The sequence below is a fragment of the Dendronephthya gigantea genome, unplaced genomic scaffold, assembly GCF_004324835.1.
Source record: "Dendronephthya gigantea isolate DGI-Jeju-01 unplaced genomic scaffold, DenGig_1.0 000044F, whole genome shotgun sequence".
Classification (NCBI taxonomy): Eukaryota; Metazoa; Cnidaria; class Anthozoa; order Malacalcyonacea; family Nephtheidae; genus Dendronephthya; species Dendronephthya gigantea.
The window spans coordinates 928,510-956,224 of NW_021163054.1; the positions used below are offsets into that span (position 1 = coordinate 928,510).

A 27,715-nucleotide genomic window follows, 5' to 3' on the forward strand; every position below is an offset into this window, starting at 1 on the left:
AAACGCAAATAAATGTCAACTAAAGGGAACTAAATTAAGCTATCTTATATTTACAGTAATGATTTAAATAGTCAAGATAAAAAGACTAAATTTCCATAGAAATATAGTCCGGCCATCCTTTTCATAACCGTTTTACTAGAACAAACTTTGGCACTAGATATTCAACTCGTATAATCCCGGTCCTTTTGTAAGTAAGCAATTTAAACAATGCGACAATGGCGTTTATATTATCAAATACGCATGAAAAGGTGGTAATATCTCATCTATCATACAGGGTGTATAAAAATAACACGCAACACTAAATATTCGCTTCTTCTATCGTAGGTCCTTGAAATAATTAAGGTTGCGTTTTTATACAACCCTGTACAGGGTGTATTGAAAAACACAACACTTAAATATTCATGATATTCGATCTTTTGTGATCGAATACAAAACTATTATCATGAATATTTAGTGTGTTGCAATTTTTCATATACACCCTGTATATCATCATCATATAGTTATCTGTTAGTTATAGTTATTACTCACTATCTCAGAGTACAAACGTTTGCAAATATCAAGACAGTTATATTCTGAACATAATGGAAACAACCCTCTACGTTAAGTGAAAATAAAACCTAAAATATGAACTAAACTATGAAGACGAGCGTAAAAATAGCAGAACTGCATGCTTTCTAACTATTTCATAAATCTAGACCGTCTTGTTTACAGTAACTATCTTCCTTTGTCATAGCCAGGGAAGATATCTTGAAGAGCTTTCGACAGCGCGGTGTTAACATCAAGTTTAGCGTCTTTACCAAGGTCGAAACGGCACATTGGGCAAGTAAATACACCCGCCTTGAATGACCGATTTAAACAGACCTATAAACGTAGGAAGGAATCGTTATTAAGGACTTTTAGCACGGACTACGAACACAGAATACGTAGAGATTACTTTTGTTTCCTCAAATTTTCACGTCATGCACATGCCACGACACTTTCAGGACTGATTGTTAATTTGTGGTCTTTTGATTGATATAAATCCGCAAAAGTCAAAACATTAGTGAAATAGGTCACACGGTAGAGAGCATAAAAGCAATGACGTAATGAAAAATGACGAATATGACGCAATAATAAACACTTGCCAGCGAGATAGCCTTGGGACATTTTTATTACTGCGATGGACATCTGTTGATGGCTATGTACAAGTACAAGTACGAGTACGAGATACGTAACTTTCGCGTGTTGTTTCTTTAAGTCATCAACCAAAAATCGTAGTTGTCGTACTTTTAAGTACGAGTTTGTTGAATAATTTCGTATTCAAAAAAATAGATATTTATGAATTGCAAATGCAAGCTGAATGAGAGTTTCGGCGGTTGCTATATATTGATGTGTTTTCAATATTGTTTTTACAACTCGAGCAAACAAGGAGGAATTTCGTTTTAAACTAATCGTATATGAACGCCAAACCAATCAGAATGCCCAAATTTTTAATACTTCATGTAAAATTGTACCTTTTTACCGGAAGCAGTAAAAAATTTACATTCTGATTCGGTTACTGAAAATTTAAACAAACTTGGTGAATGGTGTAAAACGCAATTCCTTCTTGCTACTCGAGCAATAAATCTTCTTGTAACCGTGTAATATCTTACATCAGTATACTGCCATTTTTCTTGAATTAAGCAAGTTCGACCAGAAAGGAAAAAAAACTGCCTTCAAATAATTTATTGAACAATCAAGTTTATGAAGACTGGTTCCCGCATGTCTCGTCCTTCGTATTTAAAAAATCGCATAAAAATAATACGTACCTTGCATGTGTTGTGTTTACATTCAGTTGTGATTGGTTTCGAAGCTAACTCTTGACAACATATACATTGAAAGGCCTCTTCAACTTTTTTATGAAATTCCTAATATACAAGAACGGTTAATTACCAACGATATTTTGAAGAATCTCTATGCGACTGTTCACAAGAAATGCAACTGTATAAGAGCCCCTGGCGGAAATCAAACCTGCATGCATTTCACCACGTTTTATTATTAGATTTAATAGATCAGGCCATCAGGGGCCGGTTGTATGAAAGCCGGATAGCGCTATTCACCGGATAGTGTTTTTTTCAATCTCTTTTAAATCACCTGTTGTTAGGTATAACTTTGATTAAATCTTAGTATTCTTAAGTCGAGGATCCTCTATAATAATATTTAGTTCCAAAGCTGAGATTTTATAGCTTTTCAAGCATTTTTAGAACGGTTGAAAAAATCACTATCCGGTGGATAGCGCTATCCGGCTTTCATACAACCGGCCCTAGGGAACGGTTGTATATGAAAGCCGGACACGCTTTCATACGATATCCACGTAATCGCTCTAAAATTGCCCGTTGTTGGGTATAACGTTGAATAGCGAATAGCGGTTGGATAGCGCTATCCAGCCTTCGTACAACCGGCCCTTAAGTTTGAGCGGAACATTTTTTGAGCGTCATTTTGAGAAAGGTCCATTATTTGATGTTACAATAGGGCAGACATACATGAAATCTATTCTTCCACGCTGGGAAAGAGCAACCTCGGATTGTTCGATGTGAGAGTGTTTTAACTCTACACCGGATGGAATAGTTAACAAGAGGAAGCAAAAACACAATTTATAGGACAAGAATTGGAACTGACCGTAATTGAGTCATTTGATGCCAAAATATCTTTCCAAATTTTTTGATTTTGCGTATCGGCCTTGATGAGAGCCAACTTATCATTTGCTATGGTGTAAGCTTTCTTCTTTGCTGGGGAATGTTGCGGAGAGGTATTTGAACCTAAGTACACAGGCAAGAAAAATGGCGTTAAATGGAGGGTCAAAAGACCACAGAATAGACATTATACCAGAAATCTCACTCATTGTATTTCGCGTCCGAAATTTTTTGAGAATTTGACGCCAATTAACGCAAGCCCACGAAAGCTATCACGCCAACCATATGGCACTTAGTATCCAGTTTGTATCTTGCTTACGCCATCCTGGTTTGTGCAGGAACTTTTGATGGGGGTACAAAGTTCCTGCACAGACACCAGGATCGCGTAGAAACGTGTGCGCTTCTGAAAAATTTCGGACACAAAAACATTAGCAAAATACAGAGTGCTTCCTATGTCTCTATTCTGTGAAAGACGTTAAGTTTACCACCACATGACTCCAATTTTAGTTTTCAGATCAAAGAGCAAAATGTAAATATAAATAAGGTACAAAACCTGTTCTCTTGCGTTTCTTGCTGGTACTTTTGGCAGCCGACTTCATTTCTTTTTCTAAACGTTTCTTTTCTTGGGCTTCCTTATATCCCTCCGGATACTACAGGGGGCAACATGTGAATTATGTTGAAGCTATTTAATAGGGACGATAGAAAAAACTCTTTAGCCTGTTCAACCAGAGCCCACTTATCCGAGACTCAACGAAGCGTGAGGTGCTTTTGAGGTATTAAAATAAGTCTTTATGACACCAAACAAGCACATGCTATTATTGTGATGACTACACGCCTGCCATGAGCATGTTATATGCTCATTTCAATACCTGAAAGTCATCTCACGCTTCGTTGAATCCCAGGCCTTTGCGGACAGCCCCTTAAAACCAATAGCCGCTAGGAAAGTATTTCGCGTGAACGCGAGGTTACACGTGATTGCTATTAAACCTTGACCCTTCTCAGCCAGTCAGCAGAACCATCTTACCAGCAGCCATTCACAATATCGTAAAAGCAACTGCTCCATTCCAGAGCGTGAATTCATTGAATTAACTTCATGTCATATACGTTTTGAATTTCGTTATAAAAAATAACCGTGCACGGAATTTGAATTTATCGACACATGACTCAAACAATGGTTTTCACCATGCTTAAAGGAAGATAAAACATGATCTTGAAAGTGCACTAATCCGCGCCGATAAAAAGTCTTGGGTTTTGCAATGGTACCTGCATGGTCAAGCCTAGTTCTTCAGATCTTGCTTTTCCTTCTGGTGTCCAAGGAGCTGGCTCCTGAAAAAGATTACATTGATATAATACTATTGAATTATTGGAAAATAATTACATTAGATATAGTACCCCACCATGACTGACATCGTTTGATTAAGAATTTCACTCCTATAGTACATATATTAAAAACCTTAAGATCTACGACGACGACGACTGCACATCGAATGTTTAACGTCCCCAGATCCCCGCTGTTTACAGCGGAGGTTTCGCGTTTTACGTTGAATTTGAACGTCAGCTTCAAGTTTTGACAGGTGCAACTTGAGAATCGGTTTAATAAAAGCTTTCCTGCTTTCCTAATAAAAGTGGTATTTTAACTTTTTAATTTTGTACTAAATTCATAAATTTTCTTTTCGACCATGCAATAATTTCATTTGAAGTTCTTTTTAGCCGTCGTCGTCGCGTCAACGTCCTAAATCTTAAACTCCCTTTTATCTTCTAATGCCTGGTTTCCATTTAGTCGTGAGAGTCGTGAACATGTCAAGGTGGATGATGTGATGGAATATTTCTATGTCTGTGCAGTCAACAATGACCGATTTGAATACAGAAATAAAGACAAATTTACATCCGGACTATTTCTCATCGGTGAAAAGGACTTGTTCACGACAATTAGTTTTAAAAGCATACACGATGTTCAATACGTTGCAAAATAAGCAAAAAGTTTAAAGGAAACAGATTCACTTCGTACCTCGTCGTCACGGCGAAGCAAATAACGCCTTACAAGATATCCAGACTGACCCTTCTCAGACCAGTATTCGACTACCTAAAATACAATATCATCAATTAAAATTCTGCAATTAAAATATTGCATTGCGAACATCGACACTCCTTAGACTTAGTGTAACTGAATATTAATTGAGAGCTAAAAAATATGGTGCAAATTTTTTTCAAAATTGAAATTGTTATACCAGACTTCGCCAGGGCCGTCCTTTTAGCCTCGCTTCAATAAAGAGGATTCTCGTTTTAAACTAATCGGTATATTTGTTTACATTTTCAGGCTAAACGAATCTCAATGCCTAAATTTATAAGTACTTCATGTAAAATGGTAAATAATGTACCTCCTTACTAGAGGAGTAAAAATTTTGCATTCTGATTGGATTACTGAATATGCAAACAAAATTTGCTGATTGGTTTAAAACGAAATTCCTCCTAGTTTTTCGCTCCCCTTCAGTGCATTCCCAAAATATGACAAAATCAAAGCTCTTTATTTGGAATTATCCACCTTATATAAACCATCGTATCTGTTGCCTTGTTCCGGAGCATAAGTCGAATGTCGTCTGAATTTACTGCTGCGGATCTACAAACGATTTTAAAGTTATTTAAAATTTATAAATAGAAGAAAAATCAATACGTAATTCACTTCACTAAGTGATTTCTGAAATTCAAACTATCGCACTACAGAGGGCTCATTCAGACTTCTAGAATTCGGAATGTAAAATGCGGCTCTTTGGCTATTGGTCATTTAACATAGATGGTCATTCAAATTATTACAATTATTTAAATTTTACTGCCAATGTAACTGCGAAAGACACATGGTTAAATTTTAATTGCGGGAAGGGGGCATTTGGGATTGTAATTCCGAAGGATCAACAAAAAAAATCTAATAACAATAGCTTCCTGTTAACAACAATATTTCTGAAATTTCCTATAAGAGAAGGCGAGTTAAAAAAAACACCCTTGAACAATCATGCAAAAAGAAAAGTGCACTGTAATCTAGGTTTACGGTACTGCAAATTACAAAACGGTTTAAAAATTTGGATATCACAACAACATCACGATATGAACGTAGATGACTTACCACTCTGACAGGTTTTCCCGCTTTCCAGTCTTTCGCTGTAACTTTTCCCTTCTCTGACAAGGGCGCAGCGCAATTCCTAGCTAGAGCTTTATTCATCCTCGTCAAAATTTGATCACACGTTTGTTCAGCAGTGCGTTTGTTTCCAGATAAGTCTCGACCACCGCTACCGGTGTAAAGAAATTCTTCGCCCCTATCCTGCGGGAGAAACAGCAAAATATATATTTCTGAATCAACAGTGACGCCCTGTTACACGGTACAACTTTTCGTACAACCTAACTTGCAATACCATTTCACTTTTGAGAGATGTAAATTTGGTAACTACCAACCTTTTGTGTTTATTAAACTGCAAGGATTTCCTTACACATTGAAGACTATTCACAAATTTACATCTTTTAAAAGTAGAATTGCATTGCAAGTTTCACCGTAAATTACAGGGCTTTAAACAACTTTGCGATTCTTCAAAACCAAAGACATGATTGAAAAATATGCACTCAAAGAGTGCATAAGGATTTGCAAAACGCAAACAATTTTTTGTTAATTGCGAATGGCGATTGCATGAACATAGGCAGCCCAATGTTATGGTTGCCTGCGCACGGGCACATATGGCGTAGTGATAGTTATATAATAGTATATAAAACCAATTCCCGAACATTCAAAGCCATTTCCTCAACGTTTAACCTGCTTGTATTTTTCAGTTATATTAAAATTGTTGAAGATATTTTAACGTTTTTAAAGACAAACGCAGTATGTATTGATAAACGCACGACGAAATTGTTTCCATGCTTCCGCTACAAGCAATTATATTTTCTAAATTTTCATGAGTGAAAAATGGGACTATTAAATGGAGACACAACCTTCAATTTTGTATAAAACCCCGCTCCTTTAGTTTAGCGAATTTGGCTTTTAGGACCTTTCCTACTTGTATTCCCAGCACAAAATAACCATTTATCCCTTCGCTTAGCTCTAGAAAATTGGCTAAATCTTTAGTTGTTCGTGCATTTACGAAAATAAGCGGTATTTTTTTGCCCAAAAGATCGCAAATATTCACAAACTGATTCAACGGTAATGGCGGATAAGAGTTTCCGACGGTTCGCGAATTTTTGAGTCCTCGGAAGATATCGTAGTTACGTCACATTCTTACTATCTATCTATCTTACACAGACGATGACATAAAGGATTTTGCTTAATAAGCAAATCCTTAAAAACTGAAACCTACCAAGTCGTCTTCGTAACCACCAGCCAAGACGATAGAGAAGGCCCCCTCCGTATCACGTCCATGAATACCGCTGACATGAGGTCTGTGGACTCCGGCTTCACTTGCCTTTACAAAATAAACAAAGCTAAACATACATACACGTGAAGTATGATAACATGAAAAATACAGCGAAGTTACGGGGGTGAAGATTTCACCCGGGCGTGAAGAAGGCTGATAATTATAAATAATTACAATTTCGTGGAGCAACCTCTGACAAATGCTTTTAAATTTGCGGGCTCAACCTTCCTCTAAAATCGTCCGGGTGAAATCGTCATTCAACGGCATGACGGGCCGAATTTTGAATTTGGGCGGTCCACTTAATCTCTCAGTCACGCATTATTCGTGAAATATGACAACCCAACATAGCTCGTATATTTCCACCAGAAACTTACACCAATTCTGAATAACCACGAAGAGCCGACGGGTATTCCTGGTATTGCACCAAAATGATTTGACGGTACAACTGTGCACTGTTTCGTCCTTCCAACACATGCCATTCCCTAGAGGAAAATATTGCTGCATTATACGCCCATGCAAGACTTACACCTAAGAGCCCAAGAGAAGACGATTTTGATCATTGCATTCAGGTGATTTGAAAAAGCGGGGAAGGACTGGGACTAGTTGTGAAATAAAAAGCCATTTCTCGGTTGAAACAACTTTTATATCTCTTGAAATATACTTTATTTCAGTTTAAATTTATGTCAGAACAATGCAGTGTTGGTAAGTCAGGATTCAGTTCAGAAAAAATAGGCACTCAAAGAGTGCATAAGGATTTGCAAAACGCAAACAATTTTTTGTTTATTGTAAATGGCGATTGCATGAACCTATATATAGGCAGCCCAATGTTATGGTTGCCTGCGCACGGGCACATATGGCGTAGTGATAGTTATATAATAGTATATAAAACCAATTCCCGAACATTCAAAGCTATTTCCTCAACGTTTAACCTGCTTGTATTCTTCAGTTATATTAAAATTGTTGAAGATATTTTAACGTTTTTAAAGACAAACGCAGTATGTATTGATAAACGCACGACGAAATTGTTTCAATGCTTCCGCTACAAGCAATTATATTTTCTAAATTTTCATGAGTGAAAAATGGAACTATTAAATGGAGACACCACCTTCAATTTTGTATAAAATCCCGCTCCTTTAGTTTAGCGAATTTGGCTTTTAGGACCTTTCCCACTTGTATTCCCAGCACAAAATAGCCATTTATCCCTTCGCTTAGCTCTAGAAAATTGGCTAAATCTTTAGTTGTTCGTGTATCTACGAAAATAAGCGGTATTTTTTTGCCCAAAAGATCGCAAATATTCACAAACTGATTCAACGGTAATGGCGGATATTAGTTTCCGACGGTTCGCGAATTTTTGAGTCCTCGGAAGATATCGTAGTTACGTCACATTCTTACTATCTATCTATCTTACACAGACGATGACATCAAGGATTTTATAATATAACATTTATAGTACCCGCGTGCTGATTGGTCGAGGAGCGTGTTTCTATAACTGTATAGAAACACGGGAATTTTCCCGCCGAACTTGACAAGCGAAGCGATGTAATGAGAATTTGTAATTGAATCGAATTATAATATTTGTACAAAATCTTTATATTAAGTTATATTATAAAAGAAATAGAAAAATTTTTTCCTGTGTTTCCTACAGTTATAGAAACACTTGTGGGAGTTTGGGAGAACTCGAAATAACGTGGAAAAACTCGCCCTACGGGCTCGTTTTCCCACTGATTATTTCTCGTTCTCCCAAACTTCCACGCGTGTTTCTATTTAACAATTAGACAACGAGTCTGAGTTGTCTATGAGCGAATAGTCAACGAAGGCGAAGCCTGAGTTGACTATTCGCTCATAGACAACGAAGGAGAGTTGTCTAATTGTTTTAGTATGCACCCTGTATATTAATTTCGAGAAAATAATCGATACACCGCAATTACACCGAAAAATAATTCAATTTTATACGGTCGCGCGAGCGAAATTTTTCCCAAGCGTGCACCATCACGAATAGACAATGGTTGAGTAGCCAATCAGAATGTAGGATTTGTAATAGACAATAGTCGGGTGTATACTAAAACTGTTTAGTATAATTTCAGTATTGAAAAATGACCTTTGAGCATTCTGATTGGCTCCCTCGGCAGTAACTATGAGGCAATAGTTACTGCTCAGAGCAGTCTGAGCAGTAACTATTGCTTTTCCCCAAAAAACATGGCTGAAAATACTCAAAATTGTTAAATTTGAACTACATAGTTCGGCTTTAAAGCAAGAAACACACTACATATTCATGAGATAATATATTATAAACTGACAAAACCAGATGAAACGAAATAACAACGTGTTTGACAAAAGTCACATGATCCAAAACTGATCTATATATATGAAACTGTATTACAGTTCCTTTTTCGTATCTAATAATCTTCAACACTCCCTCTCGAAAAATATGAACTGTAATATACATAAATCCTGTCCGTTAAAAGGTTTATAGCTTAGTTTAACTTAACTCCCATTAGTCCTCTCATTCGTTGAAACATTGTCTTTCCCAATGGTTTAGTCAACAAGTCCGCCAACATGTCGCCAGTAGGACAATATCCAAGAGCAACTTCCTTGTTATCTACTTTATCGCGAATATAATGGTATTTAATGTCGATATGCTTCGTTCTAGGATGATACTTTGGATTCTTCGATAGTGCGATAGTTCCTTGATTGTCTTCTTTGATTAATGTTGCCTTCCTCTGAACAAAACCTATTTCTCCGAGTAAAGCACGTAACCAAACTGCTTCTTGGCATGCTAATGTTGCCGCAACATATTCTGCTTCAGTAGAAGAAAGTGCCACAACATTCTGTTTTTTACTTGCCCAACTGATAACTCCTCCGCATAATGTGAATAGATATCCCGATTGTGATCTACGTCCATTTGGGTTACTTCCCCAATCCGCATCCACATAGCCACTTAATTGGATATCTGTTTCTTCAGTTCCATCGAATGTAACCCCGTAACCAATTGTTCCTTTAATGTATCGTAAAATACGTTTCGCCGCTGTCCAATGTTCTTCTCCTGGATTTGAACAAAATTGATTAACCATTCCTAATGCTTGAGCGAGATCAGGTCTAGTAGCAGTAACCGCGTAAGTTAATCCTCCAATTAACGCTTGATACTTGGTTTTCTCGACTGGTTCTCCATCATTAGGTAGTAATTTGGTTCCTTGATCAGCAGGCGTTGCAACTGGTTTGCATTCTTCCATTCCAAATTTCTTTAGCAAACTCGTAAGATACTGTGACTGATGTAATTTCATTCGTCTCTTCTCTCTATCGCGTTCAATTTGAATGCCAAGGCAATAATGAACTTCTCCAAGATCTTTCATTTCAAAACGTTTTCCTAACGCTTCTTTTTCTCTTTGTAGCATCGTCGTAGCGTTGCTAGCTAGTATGAGGTCGTCAACATACAAAGCGATAAGCATGATATCATCTCCCTCTCGCTTTATGTACAGGCAAGGGTCTGAGCTTGATTGAACATAACCAGAGTTCTTCAGAAATTGATCAATGGTGTTATACCAACACCTTGATGACTGCTTAAGTCCGTAAATGCTTTTGTTTAGCTTACAGACTAACTCTTCTTCTCCTTCTTTTATATATCCCTCTGGTTGAGTCATGTATATCTCTTCTTCCAATTCACCGTTCAAGAAAGCTGTAGAAACGTCCATCTGATGTACTTCTAAGTTTAATTGGTTTGCGATTGCCAACAATGAACGAATTGATTTATACTTTGCCACTGGTGAAAACGTTTCTTCATAATCCAAACCAGCTTCTTGTGAGAAACCTCTTGCAACTAGACGAGCTTTATGGCGCTCAACAGATCCGTCCGCATTGTATTTGACTTTGAATACCCAACGACTATCGATAGCTTTCCGACCTTCAGGTAAGTTTTCTAATGTCCATGTATTGTTCTTTACATGTGCAGAGTATTCGTTGTCCAGTGCTCGTTTCCACTGTGCTTTGTTAGAACTGTTTAGAGCGTCACCTACTGTTGCTGGCTCATCGAAGTTGTATTCGTTATCCGCACACGCTGTGTTACTTTGCCACCAATTACCAGTAATCGATACACCATGCCTATCCGGCGGTTCTCGTTTGCGAGATGAGCGTCGCGGTTGTTCCTTTACTTCAGTTTCTTCCTGGATATCTGATTCGTCAGGACGATCAATCGTGTCTTCATTTCGTTGAGTTGATGGTATTGACGTCTGATTGATCTTCTGTGGTTCTTCCTCATGATCAGAGTCACTCAGGGTTATCATTTCTTTCTTCTTTTCACGTCGGATAAATTCATCTTCATCAAATAAAACATCTCTGGACACATGAATTTTTCGAGCTTTCGGATCATAAAGTCTATATCCCTTACTTGAAATACTGTATCCTACAAATATGCATCTCTTTGTCTTTGAATCCCATTTCTTTCTGTCTTCTTTGGGAACATGCATATATGCTTTGCATCCAAATACTCGGAATTGAGACACGTCTGGTTTCTTTCCATAGAAGCTCTCGTATGGTGTCATGTTTTCCACCGCAACTGTAGGACTTCGATTTCTGATTATGACTGCTGTGTGAACTGCCTCACCCCAAAATTTCTTATCGAGTGCTGCATTGTGCATCATAGATCGTGCAGTTTCTTGAATTGTTCTATTCATTCTCTCTGCCACTCCATTCTGCTGAGGGGTTCTGGGTACACTGAGTTGACGTTGAATTCCCTTTCTTTGAGGTAATTGATAAATTCTTTTGAGATGTATTCACCACCATTGTCTGATCGAAGGATTTTGATTTTTCTCCCCGTATGATTGGTAACCATTGCTTCAAACTCTTTGAACTTCTCCAGCACTTCATCTTTGGTTTTCATAAAATAAACTGCTGTGAATCTGGACTTATCATCAATAAAGGTCACAAAATAACGATTACCACCAAGACTGTTCTCTTGCATCGGCCCACAAACGTCACTGTGTACAATTTCAAGAATTTCTTTAGCTCGAGTTGCTTCTCCCTTGGGAAATGATGCTCTCTTCTGTTTGCCTTGCGCACAGCCTTCACAAAACTCAGGTTTATCAGCTGTTTGGAACTTTAGTCCAGACACTAATTCTTGATCTTTCAATAATCGCAAATTGTTCGTACTTAAGTGTCCATACCTTTGATGCCACAAATCTTCAAGATGCTCATTCTTAGCAACATTGACATCATGAGAATCAACACTCTTTACACTCACATCAAGGACATACAGATTGTTTTGCAGCTTACCAGATCCCATCATATTCCCACACTTATCAAGAATGACACACCCACTCTGATTAAGTTTAATTGAATATCCTCGCTTAGCAGCCGCACTTACTGAGAATAGATTCTTTGCCAGGTCTGGGACATACAAAACATCAACCAATCTTGCACGTTTGTACTCATTGCCAGTTTTGATATTAAGCCAAATATTCCCTTTACCTAATGCTTGAACAACTCGATTATCCCCCAAACGAACCTTTTGTGAATTAGTGAAATCAACATAGTCCACCATCATTTCCTTGTCATATGACATGTGCTGTGAAGCACCCGAGTCAATGTACCACGTCAAATCCCTGTGATTTTGACTTTCTGATGACCAGAATGATGCATGTTCAGTAGATGCATTATATGATGAACCTTCTTTCCTTTCTTTGTCTTCTTTCGATTTGTCCCTTTTTGGTTTACGACATTCTTTTGCCCAATGTCCTGGTAAGCCACAGTTGTGACACTTACCCTTTCTTTTGCTTCGGAAATTCTTGTGATTACCTCGATCACTCTTAGATAACAAGGCCTTCTCTCCAGTATCTGGGCTTGACAGATTTTCCTTTCGCTTGCGTTCCTCATGAAGTAACCTGGCTGTTAGGAATTCTAATGTTAAGTTATCAGCACGGGACTCTAGAGCAGTGATCAAACCATCATACGACTCAGGCAGACTACATAAGAGCGTCGCAACTTGGTCATCCTCCATTATGGATGCACCTACAGCTTCCAGTTGACCTGCCAGCTCTTTCATTTTATTGATATGCTCAGTCATCGACTCATCAGCCCCCATAGACATCGTAAAGTACTTTTTACGCAAAAACAATTTATTCGCTAATGACTTAACTTCGTAGTGACTTTCCAATTTGGCCCATGCCTCTTTTGCAGTTGTAGCTGAACGAACTAACGATAATTGTTCATCCCCCAATGATAAACAAATCGTCGCGAGAGCCTTTCTTTCTCGCCTTTGGAATTGTCGGCGTTGAGCATCAGTAATTTCCTCGCCCGTAGGTTCGATCTCGTCGCCTTTTACAATGCCCCATAGGTCTTTCTCTTCAAGTACCATTTGAAGTTTAAATTTCCAAAGGTGAAAGTTCTCCCCGCGGAACTTTTCAATTCGCAACAACGATGCATGTTCGTCACTAGTTCCTGACGCCATGATTAAACTTCGTAAATATATTGGCCCCAAACTCGTTGATTTCGCATCAAATCTCTCATATTAAACTCATAAAAGCCGAACGGCGTCTCTGGGCCCATAACCTGTTAAATTTGAACTACATAGTTCGGCTTTAAAGCAAGAAACACACTACATATTCATGAGATAATATATTATAAACTGACAAAACCAGATGAAACGAAATAACAACGTGTTTGACAAAAGTCACATGATCCAAAACTGATCTATATATATGAAACTGTATTACAGTTCCTTTTTCGTATCTAATAATCTTCAACAAAAATCGTTTTGGAAAAATTTCGGAAGCAGAAATTGAGAACATAAATCAGTTGTATTTATAAATAAAACTTTTTCAATACTGAAATTATACTAAAACAATTAGTCGCCTCAGGCTCGGTGATTGCAAGCCTATATTCACTTCGCCTTCGGCTCAGTGAATATAGGCTTGTAATCACCTCGCCTTCGGCGACTAATTGTTAAATAGAAACACGGAAAATGTTTTCTATTTCTTAATTGCTTAATAAGCAAATCCTTAAAAATGACACAGCCTCATTTCCAATTCAAAACGCTTAAAAACGCTATTGGGTATTCATTTCAAAAGAATATTTTCACATAAAAATCTACCAATTTGATTTCAAACCGTGGCAGAATCACTTGACAGATCACAATTGAAAAGAAAATCAAGCAAAAACCGTGCTAGAGAATTTTTTTCAATCGAACGAAATTTCTCATTGTAACAGGCATTTTTTTGTAACAAAACTTACTCGACCCCAATCGCGCTCGGTGTTGGAGTTTGCGGACGCCATTTTCTGTTTCTTTTTGTTTGCTCGTAGCTTCTCACCAGCTTTGATCACCTCTGACGCGTCATTTTTACACGAGGGACAATACCTAAACCAATGTATATGCAGTGTGAGAGTTGAAACATGTCCTACAGAGAGTGGATATTTCAGTACTAGAGATGAATCATGAACACGTTCTTTACTTGAGATTATAGTCAGGTTATATCAGAGATATAACAGGAAATTTGATTTGCCAGCGCGCCTGTATTGCAGGCCGATTTGTACGCTTCGAGTTCTTTCTTTTTCCCGCTAATACATATATTCAATTAAAAGAATAATACATAATTATATTCAATTAAAAGAACAATACATATATTCAATTAAAAGAATAATACATATATTCAATTAAAAGAATAATACATATATTCAATTAAAAGAATAATACATATATTCAATTAAAAGAATAATACATAATTATATTCAATTAAAAGAATAATACATAATTATATTCAATTAAAAGAATAATACATATATTCAATTAAAAGAATAATACATAATTATATTCAATTAAAAGAATAATACATATATTCAATTAAAAGAATAATACATAATTATATTCAATTAAAATAATAATACGTATATTCAATTAAAAGAATAATACATAATTATATTCAATTAAAAGAATAATACGTATATTCAATTAAAAGAATAATACATAATTATATTCAATTAAAAGAATAATACATAATTATATTCAATTAAAAGAATAATACGTATATTCAATTAAAAGAATAATACATATATTCAATTAAAAGAATAATACATATATTCAATTAAAAGAATAATACGTATATTCAATTAAAAGAATAATACATAATTATATTCAATTAAAAGAATAATACATAATTATATTCAATTAAAAGAATAATACGTATATTCAATTAAAAGAATAATACATAATTATATTCAATTAAAAGAATAATACATAATTATATTCAATTAAAAGAATAATACGTATATTCAATTAAAAGAATAATACATATATTCAATTAAAAGAATAATACATAATTATATTCAATTAAAAGAATAATACATACAGTAGGAGGCAAAAGTTTGAGTCCAGTCGTTGTAGAATTCCAGTATTAAATCCTGGCAGCGTATTGGAGTTAAGACATGCGTGCTAGTGTTTCAGTACTGTAAACTATATTAATTGCACACTGTTTTGGTCCTAATGATCTAAATTATAACAAAATAAAGTTCTCATTCCTTTACACTGCCCAAGATGGGTAGGAAAAAGGGCAAAGTTATGGTGCACAAGGACAAATAGTTCCATTAAGTATTGAAGGATTCTTTCCTCGTAAGATCGCAGAAGAAGTGAGAATTTAAAAAGGTGGTATGCAACTAACCTTGGAGAGGTTCGAAGAAACTAAATCCTACTCAAGCAAACTTTTAGCTGCTTTGGTCATGCTCGGTTTGGCAATATTGAAAGATATAATAGGATCCTAATTAAAGAAAAGTATCATCCAATTCTTCAAGGACATGGAATTTCATCTGGTACAAAGATGATCGCACGTCTAACTACATGATAATCACCCTAAGCACATGCACATCTTCTATGTGCCAGAAATCGTTTAGAAGCAAACTCATTCTGGTGATCTCGTTGTCATGGCTTTCCACCTCATATTCCAGATCTAAAACCTATGGAGCACTTGTAGAACCGTTTTAACCGGAAGAGGGCGAGGCACAGACCCGCCAGCCAGGCTGACTTGAGGCAAGTGGTCAACGAATGCTGGCAAGGTATTGAACGTGTGACATTAAAAAACCTATGGAATCTATGCGAGCAAGAATAAAGGTCATTTCAAGAGCAAAAAAGAGGGAACTAAGCAATGACATGTAAATGCATGTTTGCACATTAAAATACGTAAAAATGAATATCATAACATCTCATAGTTGTTGTACAGCATGTATTTTGCTGTTTACTTGTTTACTTTTTTCTAGTTCACTTATCGGTAAGGTTTTCTGTAGAATATTAATATATGCTGCTGAAACAAAGAAATACAGTCACTGGACTCAAACTTTTGCCTCCTACTGTATATTCAATTAAAAGAATAATACATAATTATATTCAATTAAAAGAATAATACGTATATTCAATTAAAAGAATAATACATAATTATATTCAATTAAAAGAATAATACATAATTATATTCAATTAAAAGAATAATACGTATATTCAATTAAAAGAATAATACATATATTCAATTAAAAGAATAATACATATATTCAATTAAAAGAATAATACGTATATTCAATTAAAAGAATAATACATAATTATATTCAATTAAAAGAATAATACATAATTATATTCAATTAAAAGAATAATACGTATATTCAATTAAAAGAATAATACATAATTATATTCAATTAAAAGAATAATACATAATTATATTCAATTAAAAGAATAATACGTATATTCAATTAAAAGAATAATACATATATTCAATTAAAAGAATAATACATAATTATATTCAATTAAAAGAATAATACCGGGTGTCCCAGAAAAAAGTACTCCGGTTTGATTCATAATAGCTTCTAAACTAGCTAAGCTATTAAACTGAAATAACTTTCACTAGATAGAGGGAAGACTAACTTAGATTTTGATATATTACTGTTGCATTTTACTCAAACATTTACGGATTTATCAATGTTGAAAATTGACAGCATATTTCTGGTTGTGTGTCTAAATTATGCAAAAAACGCCGTATCAAATATTAATCAAAATTTTCTCAACTGAAACATGCACTATTAGCAGTAAATAATGCAATATGCGACTTTTTTCTTCGGGGATACCTTAAGCAGCAAATTTGGATTGTACCACACAATCAGCAACAGCAGAATTTAGAAGAGCTTTGCAACTCAATATTGTAACAGCATGCGGTAATCTAGAACAACGAATGATCCATGCATGACTCCTTTGAAGCAATGGTCTCACGGGTTAGGGAGTGCATTCGTGTTGGGGGACACGCGATTCCGAACGAATAAATCTCCCTTGTTTTTTGTAACTAATAATACTTCGTTTCATAATAAACAATTTGTCAAGTGTCATTTATCTACTGCTAATAGTGCATGTTTCAGTTGAGAAAAGCTTGATTAATATTTGATACGGCGTTTTTTGCATAATTTAGACACATCCAGAAATATGCTACCAATTTTGAACATTGATATCTCCGTAAATTTTTAAGTAAAATACAACTGTAATATATTAAAATCTAAGTTAGTCTTCCCTCTATCTAGTGAAGGTTATTTCAGTTTAATAGCTTAGCTAGTTTAGAAGCTATTATGAATCAAACCGGAGTACTTTTTTTTGGGACACTCGGTACATATATTCAATTAAAAGAATAAATTATGAATCATTGTAATTGGAAACTTTCATAAGTATTTGTCACCAAGTTCGTATCATATAATTGTTAATTCCTGAAAGGAGATCAAAGCACTCAAAAGTGTGTTATTCCATACAGTAATTATCTTCAGACCATACTATTCTAGTAATTATCTTCAGACCATACCATTCATCATCGTCAGGAACAGTCAAGAGAGGTGGTTTTAAACACTGGATATGGTACGCCATGTCACATTCATCGCACAAGATCTGCTTATCAGGTTCGTCTTTGCCACCACACTACAAGATAGCAGGACTAGTTAAAATGAAGCTTGTGTTGTCAAGAATTTGCCACTTTGCATTTCTGGAAGGAAAGGATTACTCCACAGCTTTCCATGGTATATAAAACAATGTTTAGGAAAATTCTTTTTTTGCGATAAAGAAGACAAGGGAACGTAGGTTAAATCCATAATTTAAATGTCCGAAGTAAATTTTTTTGTTGGACCTAAAAAAAGTACGACATACGATGCCTCCCCGTTGGCCATACTCCACGACGTGCAGTAACCTAGTACATTCTACAATCTTTGATAGACGATTGATTTATATTATACCTTACAGCATGCACATAGTTTGCATAGCTTCAATGGATCATCCTTGCACTGGCTGCAGTCTGGTTTGTTTTGGCCTGAAATAAGAAGGAAAAATGACGAGTTACATAGCGAAGGACTCGAAGAAAGAAGCACATGTCATGTGTGGGGGAGGCAAGGCAAATGATAGCTTTCTTAGCGTGAATTTACCTTCTTACTGAAGTATTGAAAAGTTGCAAATATATAACATACACACAAAAATAAGGTAAAGTAAGCCTACATGTTTTGCTATACATAATTTACCCAATATTACATTTTTTAATTATTTAGTTTTTGTAATTCATGCAATAGGTCATATGAGATGATAAACCTCTGCATTTACGCGAAAACGGTATGAAAATTATTGAAGAATTTAATTAACCTGAACACGTTGGTCATATTCGGCAAATTTTCTCCCGGTAAAGAGGGCTCAGTTTTCCAGCGGTCTTCGCATGAAAAATTAAAAGCTTTTCGTTTTACGCCTTGCTCTCAATTTTGTGTAAGTTGTCCGCTGACAATATGAGCCTGCACGAGTGGGAGAAACTTAGCTAAGTTGGACCTGCGTGGAACTTTTGCAATTTCAAAGTTCGGAAATTCGATGTAATCTTTTGCCTAATTTCCGATGGATATTCCTTGCACCATTAGCTTTTCCGACCGGAATTTCCGATTTCCCAGTATAGATGGTACGTCTTTTGCTTAAGGGGTCAGCGTGGTAAAACAAAGTTTACATAACTTGCCCTAATATAAACAAGACGCCGTTCTGGCGTTCGTGCCAGTCTTCAATATAGAGCTTCTGAACATAAACAATACAGTTCGCGTATTGTTTCGCATACATATTCGCATTTAGATGCCTTGCGAACCTAAATGTTCGATCGCGAAATTCAGAAGCACATCGCAGTATAGAAGTTCAATTGTTCAAAAATGTAAATAAACCGCATGATACATTCGCTTCGTCTTACACTTTGCCTTTGGAATTCGCGCTTATATAGTTGTATTAAATCTTCGATCCTGTGCAAACTACGCGACGTGTCAACGCGCCCATACACGACCACATCATCTTGTTAAACGGCAAAATAGCAGCGATATTATTAAAATAGGACCGGGTCTACATGTATTAAATATATTCTTACCCCAATTCAATCTAAACTTAATCGAACAGCATGAAAAGAACGGTTTATTTGTTCCTCTTGGAGGAATTGCCGTATCATGCGAGCGAAATCGATTAATCGAATCGCGCATTGGAAAATTAGCCAAAGCTGTGCACCACAACTCTTGGGAGATAAGACTGGGACGTAGATAAATACGGTCACATACACATTTTAAATACTAGTATATTTCGCGCCATTACAGACTTGCGACGACGAAAAATAATAAAAAAAAAATAAAAAAAAAACAAAAACAAAACAAAACTGGGGCAAATTTTCAACTCCGTCGCTGACGCCGGAGTAATAATAAATACTGTAAACGTACGTTTTACAATCGAAGTTCCATCTTGAGAGCATTCAGCCCCATCTAAAGAAATTAATTAAATATCATATATCATACAAGGGATGGACCGAGGGCGGTCTTGTACGACAGGGGGGGGGGAGGGGCGGGGGTGCAGACCTGTTGTCACATCGTGGTATACAAGTACCAGCTGTACAAGAATGTATGTTTGTTCGAAAAAAAATGTAAAAATGAAAGAAGGTGCCACCTAATGATTGTCAGCGCCCCATGCAGGACTTTGGATTTTTAAATACACGAAAATAATTACTACTTGGTACTGTTCTTATTACATGGTTAGATAATGTCGAATTATCAATGGCACCACCACCACCACAGTAATTCACATAAATTTCATTTAATAATAAAATCAGAAAAAATTCTCACGCTTTTTAACTCACTGTGTTTTTTGTTGTTTTTCAACACCCTCCTCTCTCGTTATCATTAGCTTGAACGCAGAAGTCGCAGACCTACGTTTTGTTCGCCTTAAAATTCACCGGGAGACGCAAAGCGGGCGGAACGTGTAGGCCTGTGTTCAGGCTAGTACTCAGGTAAACCATTCCGTCTCACCTTTAATACTCGGAATCTTGAATATCTCATCTATGAACAACAGTTTGCATTCCTGAGCTACTTCGTTATCATTTTCCTGGCTAAAACAAAACGGTAATAAACTGTTTTATCAACCACATTTCATTCGTCCCAAACATTCACGTTGGGAAGACTCAAGTGTTGAAATGCTGGAAGTTTAGAAATTGGCGTATATGGAAACATTCTGAAATTCAAAATACGGTTCATACAAATTACATCAGCTAGAAAATCTTCGTGCGCTTTAGACAAATAACATGGACACTTACCAAAGTATTAGTTTCGCAAAGAGTTTTTTGCTTTTGCGTGTTGACGATTCCTCCTGATCAGACGAAGTAAAATATGAAGCAGTTAAGTTCAGGACTTCTATACATTGCAATGTCAAAGTAATGTATAAATCTCAGTTAATCCATTTGTAATTTAGATTATAGCATCCATTAAATATATCCTGGGTAAATTAACCGTACTTTCTGGTTAATTATATATAGCCCCAAATATAATTAGTTACGGGATTAATTAGCACAAATAAAATTAGTTACGGGATTTTTTTGATTTTTTTTTTTTTTTTTTTTTTTAAATTAGTTACGGGATACCCATTTTAGCCGTGCCTAAATTTCGTGTAATGTAAACGGGGCTATAATTAACCGGAAAGTATAGGGTTCATTTACCCAGACAACATATTTCCTGATTCCCGATTTAAAAAAAAACTTTTATGTTTTTACTGGAAAGTTATCAAGTAAAGCATCCTAACCAGGACAATGAACCCTTATTGGAGCGTGGGGATAAGCGTAAACAGGCATAGCAAGGAAAGTCCTGAAATAGAATCCTCGTATAATAGACGTTGTTATATAGGTCCTGTTTATTTTAAATGTGATTGGTCCATTCGTAGTCACATGACTTTAAATAAATGCAATGTTTCCCGCCAGGGAGGGAAACAGGTGAAAAATTGTTGCCCGCATATTGTCATAACAAAGTAAAGTGGCTTACTTTGCGGGTTATTTCAACGTCATACCAGAAACCTCGTTCTTTTGGTTCGTCCGTGTTATAGTTTGCCATCACGACCTGACCAACATTTAACTTAAAATAAAAACAACTATCAATGGATGAGGAACTATCATTAAATGAGGAACTATCATTGGATGAGGAACTATTATTAAATGAGGAACTATCATTGGATGAGGAACTATTATTAAACGAGGAACTATCATTGGATGAAATGCTATCAATGGATGAGGTTGAGAATTACAATGATATTGGCCAAGGGTATGGTTTTTTGTTGTACAACGAAATTTCAATATTGGAAGGAAATCGAAAATTGAATACAATAATTGTTTTTACAGTGTAAAGGGGCTATTCACCAGGGTGAATTTTTTGATGAAACAAAGTTATTCGCCTTGATTCTACTACTCTTCAATTGTGACCGATCAAGTTAATCTGCCGCGATCGAATGAACCTTTTGCATAATAGACCGGCAACTTTTGATTTAGGCAACAAAAAGGAAATTTCCGAAAAGTGCATACTAAATTTAGTAAAATTACCAAGTTTGGCTGCAAAATAAAGTACGAAAAATATATAGCCATGCGAAGTTGGCAATTTTGTAAACTTTTTACTACGGCCGGAAGTGTGTAGCTAAATTAGTATACTAAAAGGCTTCCGACCGTAGTAAAAAAGTATACAAAATTGGCTACTTTGCATGACTATATTTTCCGCAGTACTTGGCAATATCGTTCGATCGAAAAATCCCGCCTAGTGGAAAACCGCCCTTAGCTACAATATCAGAGTCTTCCGCGAAAGTGATGATCGGTTAAAGACCAGCTTTTAAATGTATGAAATTTTCGCACACTTTTCAGAAAACGAAGGGCAGCGCTGAGGCGTGGTTACCAGAGAGAAAGAGAGACAATAATAAATGATCAACAATATTGTATAGACTAGAATTTGACCAAGTGAGCCATTCTGAGCATGACATAGAGGGCCATTAAATGTTGTGAACTTTTATTAAGAATTGTAGTTATAAAGTAAATGTCGTCAATCTACAATAAAATTTGTTATAAAGAAAACAAGAATAATTTAAATTAACGAATTGTAGTTAATCAAAATAATAAACATGTTTTGAACGCACAGCTTGATTCAAATCGCTAAGTCACAGCACGCTGATTTATTGTAAATTAACAACATTTACTTTATTTTTTAAAACTTCACTACATTTGACGGATCACCTATGCTCTGAGGTGTTTGTGAAGCGGCTCTGTATATCTTACATATTGATATTTCAAACAAAATTAAAAATTTTGATAAAACGAGGTTTCAGACGATGTTATTGAAATTCTCGATAAATAATTTTTTCAGGGTTATTTGTTTTAAAATATCGTGAATACGTACATCCTCCCATGATAACTTTAAACTGGCTCTGGGTCTGATGTTATTTTCATGTAGTTTAGTGTGTTCATCTTCTTCATATCTGAAAAACATAAAAATTTAGCGGTAATGACGGGTCGGTTAAACGCCATTCCGACACTTGGCTTTAAGTTAAATAGCAAATAAAGTAAAATTTTACAACAGTTCCACACATTTTGTGAGTAAATGTACTTATTAAATTCCATGTGTGAATAGGGAATTGCAGATATAATCGTTTTCCTTGAGACTCAAGTGTCAGTTCAAACTCAATTTTATTGTTCAAAATGTACGAATTTGTTCAATTTTTTTAACTTAGTCACCATTTATTCTTAACATGCTAGACAACTTGCCTAGAAATGTACACTAAAATCACATTTAGACATTGAAAAATAGAACTTGTCTGGATATGGCTCTTTCAACCTCAACACTATGCCAACTCACTAACCATTATTTCTTCCTAAATCCACGTGGCCTCGTGCTTAATTTCGAAATGTGAGCTATATATTCGACTCACCCATCATATATAACATGATAAAGAATGGATGGTGGGTTAGAACTTTGATCAACTGAGAGTCCCACAACTTTAGCTTCAAACCAAGCTCCCATGTCACAATCTTTTGCATCCACCATATCATTCACCTAATGGGTAACATACACTGTTCATGCTGCTAATTTCCCTAACCAGATTCCCAAAATGCAAACAAGATCCAAACATTTACAGACTATTCTAAACCCCTCTGTCACTCTGTCCTAGGCTACAGGGATGCAAACTGAATCAAACTGAATGATAGAACCATGACAAGGGCTCTTTCAAGATTATTGCATGGGGGTGGGTGGGTGTCATTTTCCAAAGATGGACCTTCACCATCATTGGAATAACCTGTGTATTTTTCCTTGATGGTCAGCATCACAACAATGTAAACAAAACCAATTGAAGGAGATATATCAACTGCAAAATGAACTCTGAGCTCAACACATAAATTGAGAAATATAATGTGTATTGTGTAATTAAATATACCTTATACAATCCCTTTAGATCATGGTTACTGCTGTTATCTTGACTCTGAACAACATCCTTGATATTAATGACATATAATCACTGCAATTACAATCTGACCACATTTCATGAGGAAGTTTCAGACTTTCACATACTATTACAAACTAACCATGTATAATATAATTATAACAACTGCACAGGAAATAGGCTCTGATCAAGGGAACTTTCAATACTGCACACATTTAGGTATCAAAAGAAGAACAGAAATACCTAATTGCCACCACTGCATGGTGAAAAACATTGATATTTGGAACCATTAACACCCCCGGAAAATAGCTTTGCTATTGAAATATCTATCACAGATATTTAAGTAAAATATATTCCTAAAACATATTTGAGAGTTCTACTAATTTTAAGGTGCGCTAAAATTAACAACCTGTAGCTAAAATATTGCTGCATATTATCTTGATTGGGTTTTAAAATTTGGGCTCAACATATTGTAGAAGCTGTTCTACAAAAACTATTTTGATAAGTCTTCTAGTTGGATTCAATATTGCATATGGTGGCATTGTTAGAAAGCATCTTGCTTATTACAAAAGATAACATATATCATACATTTTTATTTTCATCTGATACATCGCTGTTTTCATTTAGTCCTTCCTCATCACAGCTAGAAGAACTTGATGTGCAAGGTAAATTGTACGAGGTATTAGCTTGTAACTCAGGCAGATCAACACGGACCATTAACTGAATTATATCATTGAGACCAACATCGTAATCAAATATTGTATGTCCATCCTCCAACTACAATTCAAAAACAGATGGAAAATATTATAAAGTACAAATCACAATTTAAGGGACCAGAAATTTGCTTTCTGCTCTGTGCATTGCAAATTAGCCTACTGTATCTGCTATTTGGTACACTGTATTACAAATGCTAGGTACTGCTTTATCTCAAAATCTGTCTTAAAACTCATCACAAGACGTCCAATGGTAGGAAGGCAATGGTGGGTTGGCCTGTTACCCTGATTATATACATGTTATTTACCAGAATGGAGGTCCGTATAAGGAAATATTTACCAAGGTCTCAGAAACAGCCTGAGGCTGAAGGATGTTTTTGGAACCGAGGGAAATATTTCCTTATACGGACCGACTAAACTGGTAAATAATAGATCAATTTTTTTCTTGCGGTCTGAATTCATATTTTAGTGTTGGCTCTGTGTGCTTTTAAATCTTGCGCAGTCCTTACGGCCTCATACGGAGCCGCTCACGTAGCCAATCAGATTGCAGGAAACGCTAAAACATGAATTCGGACTGCAAGAAAAAAATAAACTTATTTATGTGTATGGTGTGCATACATGCAATTCTTCACAAACATAATAGTTATTACACCGCACCACGAGACGAAAACGTTCACCTCAGACCTAGCTACCAAATAGCAATACTTTGCAACATACAAATTAAATTATTTATTTATGAATTATTAAACAGCAAGAAAATCCCCAACCAGAAATTCGAAGTCAGGTGTTACAGTTACAAACAAAGCTGTTACAGCATGTAAACTAGTGGTGGGCGATATTTCTTTAAAATATCGATACTTCCGATACTAAGAATTTGGTTGTTGGTATCGATACTATTTTTCAGTATCGATGATTTCGATATTAGGTTACGTGAGGATTACATGGAGTATTATCGACCTATGAAGCATTCTTCAGTGTTCTTCACGCTGCCCACCGATTGAGATCGACTGGGAACCCGCGAACAGGAGGCTGCGAGGAAGACCCACTGACAGTGGGAAGACCACGATCTGCATAAATTAGGTGAAAAGTGCCAGTATCGATATCGGTATCGTATCGAAAATATCGATAAAAAAATATCGATATCGTATCGAATCATAAAATCCCAGTATCACCCACCACTAATGTAAACGCACAGAAATAGGGCATATTATGCTTGCCGACATTGCAAGTATGGATATTGAATCAATAGAAAATACTCACTTCACTCCAAGGTGCTGCTTATACATAATCCTAGGTACCATGCAGGGACACTTTTCACTCTGAGACAACTTTACCAAGTGTTTATACATAATAAAATTTACCTCCTCAGTTTACTCTACCAGCTGAGAAAATCTAACATTTCGAGTTGCCTTTATAAACACTTAATTTTCTGATGCTATAATGTAAATATGTAATAACATTTACCTAGGGGGTCCCTGCAGGTACCTAAGATCATAAAAACAGGAGATACTTAATTAAGACATCTACAGTGAGCTAGTTCATATTTGAAGTTGCAAAATTGATTTACAATACAATTGAAAAATCCATTGTCCTTGAAGACTGCATTCCATATATATCTGGATGTATACAATCAATGGTAAAGCCTACTATTTCGTTGCCCACTGAACCTAAGGCTGATTTCCACTAGGTGAATTTGTTCGCACAAATAAGCAATTAACGAAAGTGGTTGGATAGTGATAAATTAGAATAACTCACAGTTAAAAAACTATTCTCACCCAAACCTAGTTGTAATTATGTTGCTGTTCTATAGATAATTATTGTTTTGTTGTAGATAATTCTTGTCTACAATCTAAGAAGGTCACATGCAACATGTGTATATACCCTGAAACCAGGCAACATGTTTACCCTAGAAGAATGGAATTTATTTTCTCTAATATTCTCTAATAATCTCTAGCTCTTTCTTACGTTTATAACACGAGATTTTTTGCTATTAAACCTGACTTGCTGTGCCGCAAAAAACCTTTGTTCTTAAGGGTATTTCCTCCCCACACCTTTCAGGAAGGAGACTGACCATTATGCAGGCACAAATGTTTAGCAAACACAGGGATAGGAACAGTCCAAATTTAACACCAAATAGGTAAAGGGGATTTCTTTTTTAAACTAATGTAATTAAAGAGTGATTTTCATGAAAAATCTTAACTAAACTTTCCCCATATTCTCAGCAGTCTTGGCTGACACTCTCACTTTCCAAAATGGAAGAATGATAATTGATATATATCAGCCATCAGACCTTTTTTAAATCGCGTAAATATCATTAGATTTACCTGTTTTCCTCGGTAAAACAGACGTTGCTTCACGGGTTCTACATCAAACAACGGTACAAGCCGTTTCTTCAGGTCATCAATCCTTGTTAGTTTGCTGAGGTTGTCTACCTGGGCAGATCGTTTACCATCCATGGTTCGTATTTGAATCCACATTGTGAAGGCCCTAGAAAGCAAAAATGTAAGGAAATGTCATTTTATATGATTTAAAATATGCACGAATGCAAATACTTAAAACAAAAAGCCGCACTTTATCCAGCAAACAGTAAACAGTAAACAATTCCTGGCACAAAATTGGCGATTACCCAGGCGACCATCGCAGCGCACACCAGTCACGCACTTCACTTTTGCTGGCAGTAAAGAAGCAATGGTTAAAAACAAACGCTTATAGGCAACATTTATGTATTTTTAGTTGGTTGTCTGATGCATTTATTAGTTGGGTATATATCTTCACAACCTTTCAATGCCTGGAAAATTTAATCCGCTGCGACAGCGACATACCTACATAACCACTCAATTTACAAAATGAAAAAATGCATTTATATTTGGTTGGCGTTCACAAAATACTCCAAAACAAAAGTCATATCGGATTTTTAATAATATCGATCACAGCAAGATCATTTAAATGTCTTAAATGTTTAAATTTTGCAGTTTGTTCGACCACGTGCGGCGAATCAGTACGTTCAAATAATATTAATACGGAGCTATTAAATAACATAAGATCGACCAGGTTTAGGCTATTAAATTATAAACACGATCACTCAAGCATATTAGAATGAACTAACCTTCGTAGAGACGATATTCCTTGAGGCGAAAATTTGTATAAAAGCGAAACCACAGAGAAAGATTCAGGATGGTGAATTGATGATACCAATCGTGCACTTAACTATTAACCACTAACCACATGCGTAAA

At 35.8% G+C, this 27,715-nt stretch overlaps 1 protein-coding gene across 1 annotated transcript; it reads right to left on the reverse strand.

Moving 5' to 3' along the window:
* LOC114527419 (E3 ubiquitin-protein ligase UHRF1-like) lies at window positions 1–27,715 on the reverse strand. The gene is made up of 23 exons (XM_028549050.1): window positions 27,588–27,715; window positions 26,806–26,968; window positions 24,357–24,545; window positions 23,763–23,819; window positions 23,259–23,383; window positions 22,730–22,808; window positions 21,338–21,427; window positions 20,620–20,672; window positions 20,336–20,415; window positions 19,754–19,795; window positions 18,269–18,342; window positions 17,845–17,957; window positions 14,264–14,387; window positions 7,417–7,524; window positions 6,986–7,090; window positions 5,770–5,964; window positions 5,194–5,268; window positions 4,660–4,734; window positions 3,915–3,977; window positions 3,205–3,301; window positions 2,638–2,777; window positions 1,788–1,886; window positions 1–861 (listed from the first exon to the last, which is right to left on the reverse strand). Exons 2-23 carry the CDS (start codon window positions 26,956–26,958, stop codon window positions 715–717), a joined length of 2,283 nt encoding a protein of 760 aa, XP_028404851.1. The 5' UTR covers window positions 26,959–26,968; window positions 27,588–27,715; the 3' UTR covers window positions 1–714.